At 32.2% G+C, this 6,373-nt stretch overlaps 1 protein-coding gene across 1 annotated transcript in view; it reads left to right on the top strand.

The window, feature by feature from the left end:
• The window catches only part of LOC145306063 (bicaudal D-related protein homolog), a 318,688-nt gene that overhangs the window by 305,141 nt on the left and 7,174 nt on the right, over positions 1-6,373 (top strand). Inside the window, exon 18 of the mRNA XM_080147993.1 lies at positions 1,468-1,600. Coding sequence (XP_080004119.1) covers positions 1,468-1,600 — 133 coding nt within the window. The remainder of the gene's footprint in view (positions 1-1,467; positions 1,601-6,373) is intronic.

Raw genomic sequence — 6,373 nt, 5'->3', positions numbered from 1 at the left:
TTTGTGTACAAGCGAGGTTTTTCTATAATTAAGGTCGTTTTTTACCACTTTCTCGTGATTTTTACCACCCGTTTTTACCACAATTATTGGTAAATTTTTACCATATTTACCCTATTTCTGGTAAAATTTTACCAGTTTAGGGCAAAAATATTACCAGGTGTTGAACAGTTTTACCACTTTTTCGGTAAAATCTACCAGAAATTTGCGGTAAATTTTACCAAAAAAGTGGTAAAAATTGGTCAAAATCTGGTATAAATTTGCGTCCTAAAATGGTAATATTTTACCGGAAATCTGGTAAAATTTTACCGATAATTGTGGTAAAAATCGCTGGTAAAAAGCGTCACAGAGTACCACCAAAAGTGTTTTTACCACGATTACGGTAAAATTTTACCACCTTTTAAATCGTATAGGCTGGTAAAATTTTACCATAAAAGTGGTAAAAACTAGGTTTTTTTATGGTATTAATTCCGTCCTGGGAGGTAGGGGTGTAAATTAATCAAACTGGTGCTATCCACTCCCTCCCTGAATAAAACCACTAAAGATGGTATAAGAATTTTAAAAACAGTTTAAAGAGCCCTAAAATTCAGAAATATAGGAATAGGACAATGGACACTAAAACTTCTTTAAAAGCAATCTGGCAAACATTGGAGGAAAACGGGAAGTAAATCAATTCAAGAATCATTTTCCTCTTTCTCCCTATCTAGAATTTACCCCCTACCCCTCAAAAAAAAAGGCTAAACCCAAATTAAGAATACTAAATGGAGTTATAAACTTGATAAGAAAAATCATATTTTAACATATGCAATCTTTTTTTTATATAAAATATCTATCCCACCTTTTGCTATAGACAGACATTAGGCCTTATTAATATGCATATGAAACTAGGATGACAAAATCCATCAAAGCAAAGCTTTAAAAATCAAACAACTTTACAGTAATCACGCTTCCAATATTTGAAAGTTTAAACTGAAATTAGATGTCGTAAAATTTAATAAACCCCTCGCTATTTATAAATGTAATTAATAGATGCAACCTAATTGTCCTAAGAATCGTTGTTAAACTAATTTTTAACTGTCTCTATAGTCATTTTAGACGGTCTGACGAACATACAAACCTAAAGAATTATAGAGCACCCTCTCTACTAAAAACAACACACAAAAATATTAAAACCAAAGTTTACAGTTACATAAAATCCATCTAAAATCCTAATTGATGTTTTTATTTTTTTATTGTAATTTGAAGATAAAAAAATAGTTTTCCAAAAAATCATAATATAGTTGTAAGGTCTTTACTTTAATTCTCGAAATATCTCGAAAATGGCTGGTTCATTTGATTAATCTCCTAGGGTGGTAAAAGTGTACTTTTTTTAACCAATGGTATGGCCGGATTTTTCCTACTTTGTTTTCCCATTGGCCCAATATAGGATTTGTTTTCTATATTTATTAATAAATATAATTTTCTTTTCAGGGAAGACCTCCAGAACTCTGAGGCCGGCAGAGATGTGTTGATCAAGAAGGCCTGGGAGACTAGGGACGCTGCCGTCAAAAGGAAGAACAACACAGAGATTGAACTGGCCAAAACAAGGATAGACGTCATGCAGGTCAGCGGATTACAGTTTTATTCTTGCCTTAATGAAAAAGTCAAATTTACAACCTTTCATTAACTTAAAATGGCATTTGAACTAAGTATGTTAAAATTTTGCAAAAAAAAAAATTACCGTAACTCATTAACATGTTCAGACAGTGAATTGATAAAGGTTGTGAAATCAATGAGTTGATTGTCTGCAGGATGTTGGATTGATTGCATAATTGCGCCCATTTCTTATAATAGCTATTAGATGGGTTAGGTTAAGTTCGATTTCTCAGGTTTAAAATTGTTAGTTTAGGTTAGCCCCACGATATTGTTAGTTTACTGAAAGGTATTTGCCTCTTGCAGGGGCTAGGAGGGGCTTGGGTTTAGTTAGCAACATATTTCTTAGATTGGGGGAAGAAATAAGTGTAGATTATTTTAGAATACTATTTGCTTTTAATTTAAGTAAAATTACTAAATAAGCCAATACTATTAATTATAATACATGTTCAAAATATATCATATTGTTTTAGCAGACAAGGATGTTGTTGTCCATATTCAGCGCAGCAATAATATTGATGAAAACATGATAACTACTGAACTTATCGAGTTCTTCATTTTATGGGAGCCCGGGATTTAAGTCTTGGGGTGGTTTTAGCCCATTTTTCTACTTTTCTAGATACGAGTGGTAAATAAATTATTACGAGTATCGTCAACAACCCTATAGCCCTGTAGGGAAAGAAATGGAAGTTTTGAAGTTGTAGGTACATTTCGCTAAATGTTTAAAAACCTTCTCTGTGCCTTCACTGTAAAGGAGAACCATATCGGTTTAGCGGCCAATATGATCTCTCGCTTTAAATTCTCTAATAGACAAGGAAGGAAGTACAGACGAACAAACCCTAGTTATAGAGTAGCTGCGCTAATATTGGCACTATATGTGTACCAAATACACGCAAAAAAAGCTGCAATACGTATGTTAATTTAGTAGCAGTCGATTTTAAGTAAAATAATCAACAACTACCAGGGGTCTTAAGGAATAAGACAAAATTACCTCTTCTGTAGATCAAAACTATTGGTTGAAAACTTTGGACTCTAATGAACTCCTAATATCCAAGTACCCAAGAAGTCGAAGCCAAACGAGTAAGATTAAGCAGTCATAAAACTTTGGATACCAGTGTATTTTACAGAATAATGACCCCTACCTATCTCACAAAACAACAATTATAAATCAATGCAATACTATAAATTTTAATTTTCCTGTCCGCGGACAACTATACTTTGTGATTAATAACAAAAAAATAAAAATCGATGCATTCTATTCCGCAAAGATATTATATTATTGTTTTTGGCTTTGGCACAACTATACTGCACTTAAGGGGACAATCCAATACTTTATTTTTCTTACGACTGACAATATTATAGGTACCAGCGGCAACGCCCCTAGACATCCTCTCAAGATATACGACAGTGAACGATAAATTGATATTCATCCAAAATTATTATAACAAAATTACCCCTTAACTGTAGGTTAATTGAATAAATTGGTTTAGTCACTGCTAGTTGAAAACAACCCAATCTAGAACAAAAGAATGAAGGATCATGTACATAATTTTTGGTTTCTAGCGTAATTTATTATCCAAAGCCCCCCCCCCCCCCTACTCGCTATATTTATATTAGATATTATACTGAAAATTAACTCACAGAGAGGGGGAAATGGGCTGTTTATTGCAGTAGTCTCCAAAATCTTATAATAACATTTTCTTATTCGTTGGCTTAAAAACATTGGGGAATTTTAAGGAATTTTATCAAGATGCAAGTCAAAACGTTTCAACCACAAAATGTAATCTATCAAAGGGGTAATTTTGTGTATTAACATTGGGTATGTACATCAAGTTATCATCCATTGTCTTATCCCTTTAGATCCCTGTAGAATTAAACTACAAGAGTGTCCCTTTGAACAGTTATACTTTACCATCAGTCAAATAACAAACTCTCCTATAAAACAACAAAAATGTTTTTTAATTAAACAAAGAAAAAAAACATTATAGATGAGCAAATGTATATGATAATTCTTGGTGCTTTCCCTTAATAACCCTATCTTACCCCTGTCTAACCCTGTTTGTTTTTTTACTTTGTGTCAGGTTAGGTTAGGTTATATTGGATACTGGGTAGCCCAACAGGAATGAGACACTGCTTTGTTTTTTTAACTCTTGCTGTTTTGTAATATTGGCAGTATTGTATGGACATATAAAAAATCAACATTGCCTTTTTACATTTTTAATTGATTGAGACATATGTAATGAATTAGTTTTGGCGACAAAAATTATAATTTAAATAACGAAGCTAAGTTATAAAAAGAGTATGTCCTTACGTCTGCTGGTTACATAACAAATGCAGCCTATATTCTCATTCTAGACTATACAGTATCTACGCAGTATGAACTTTTTTCTCGTATTCATTCGAATCCGGACGATAAGAACCGGTTCTCATCCATACGAAAAAACTATGTCTAGCATCGTATTATATCCAGCTTTCTACGAATATAATAATGTACAATCATAAGATTAAAGCCAGTTTTTTATCCCGTGCCTTCGGCACCTCGGAACTATAAAAAAGGTTTTCATCTTATAATTGTACATTCTATATCCGCCGAAAGCTGTTTATAATACGATGCGAGAAATAACTAATATTTCTCTAAGAATTGTTTGGCTTTATCAGAATTTTAATATTAATTTATTATATTCTACCGTTCTATTTTAGGCTTTTTTCATTGTTTATTTAAATCTTAAACTTTTGCGTTTCAATGTTTGGTAATTTTTCAATTAAATTATCTGGTTCCAGTTGTGGGGACCTTTTTCAACTGCTCTTTTGTAGCGGCTGTGTTAATATTTCCGATGCTATTGGCTGATATTAAAAAAAAAACACTTTAAAGCCGGCACAGGTTCCCCGCCCTATCAAAATTCAGTTTACTGCCCCCTCTATACTTTGACAAAAATAAAAAAGAGAAAAAAATTACAAAGCCTAAATTGTGTTAAATTTGTATCAAAAATGATCCATGTGACGTAATAAAAATGAGGCATTATCCATCTCTATTTTAGGGGTTTTCTTTCCTACTCATCTCCCTCAATTTTAAAACGTCACATGGATCATTTTTGACACAATTTGGGCTTTGTCAAAAAAATAATCTTAATAAGCTATTGATATATCATCCCTACCCTTAATGAAACAAAATTACAAACAGATGCTAAATTCAGAGTATTAAGATTTAATATGATAGCAACCTAAGAAGGACAAACTTTTTTTTGTAGTATAACCAAAAAAGAACAATTGTGTGAAATAGTCATCAAGCTTTTTGAAAACAAAGTATGCCAAGTCAAAAAAAAGAATATGAAAAGTGAGGGCATATAGAATATCATATATAAAAATAACATATAGAGTGTACAACAGTTAGGTAATCCAACGTTATCTTCATTTTCGACAGACAGAAGGACATACATACAGAAGATAGTAGATTCGATACTATAAATAGTCATTTCAAAGCAACCTAATCGGATGAATAATTCTACCTTTTCAAAATTTAATTTCTAGAGTTGTTACGCATTACAAATTATACATTATCGGACCAGGATTCTGCATAGCGGACTGCCATGCTATAATATATAAAAGCTTCACTCCTAAAAAAGATTTGATATCTTACTTAATTATAAAAATTGCGTGGGTGGCGTTTAAAACTAATCAAGGGGCGGGGTGCTAAATATTTTTTTTGGGTATTATCTAATACATTACTATTGGAGCAAAAGACTCATCACCAGACTAGATTTTTTTGAATCATGGAAAGAAAACGAAGTACTTATATTTTCACAGTAGCTTTTCTCCTATTTCTAGCTCCTGTGAAAGCTCTAACACTGGGGGGCAATCATTCATATACCTAACCTAACCTAATATAAAATAAAATAAAATAATCAAAACAACTGTGAAAATACGATGAAAACCGCCACTTCGTTTTCTTTCCATGATCAGATTTATTTCAGTTGATGTGGTGCGATTGTTTAAGGGAAAGGGCATTAGCATCCGAATTTTTATAATCACGTTATCTCATTTATTGACAAACCTTGGGTACTTTGATTGGTTTGTTCAAACTTTTCAACTTTGTTAGAATTCTGGATATAGTTGTCATTTTACGCTATGAGTTTATGACTATATTAAAACCGAAGTTTTTAGATTAAAACTATTTAAGTTAGTTAGGGATATCATTAGTGTCTTACTTGAATAAAAAAGGATGCTGCGCATTTTTGCTATTTAAACGCTGGTTCCTACAACCAATATTACTTTATACACCCTCTTCAAAACCTAAGGGCAGAGTTAGTTTATTTAAAATAGTGATGGGGGGGGGGGGGGGTATGTCTTTGCAATTCTAATACAAATATCTGTTAATTAAGCATAATTAGGGATGTTAAGGGATAAGAAAATAGACAAAAAAAATTATGTTCATCCCTAATATGTTAAACATATGAACCCTGCTTTTGGATTAAAATTATTGGTAAAAAGTTTAAACAATAAATACTTCTAGCTTGTAAAACCTTATAAGAATTTTATGAAATTTTACGCCATCGAATCATATATCATAGAATTGAAACATTATCATGAACATTGTTCCCTTCTTCCCTGAACATAACGCACTATACAGTATTTATTTTAAGTAACATTTTATAATAGGGTGGTGGGCAAGTACAACGCTCCCTAAAAAAAGGACAAGCAGACACAGGATAATTGTAGAGTAGCTTCGCTACTAAAAAAGCGCATT

This window comes from Acartia tonsa, chromosome 14, assembly GCF_053477335.1.
Source record: "Acartia tonsa isolate MP-2025a chromosome 14, ASM5347733v1, whole genome shotgun sequence".
In the NCBI taxonomy this organism is placed as follows: Eukaryota; Metazoa; Arthropoda; class Copepoda; order Calanoida; family Acartiidae; genus Acartia; species Acartia tonsa.
Note: the sequence above shows the minus strand (reverse complement) of the source record. Positions and strands in the feature narration are given on the sequence as shown.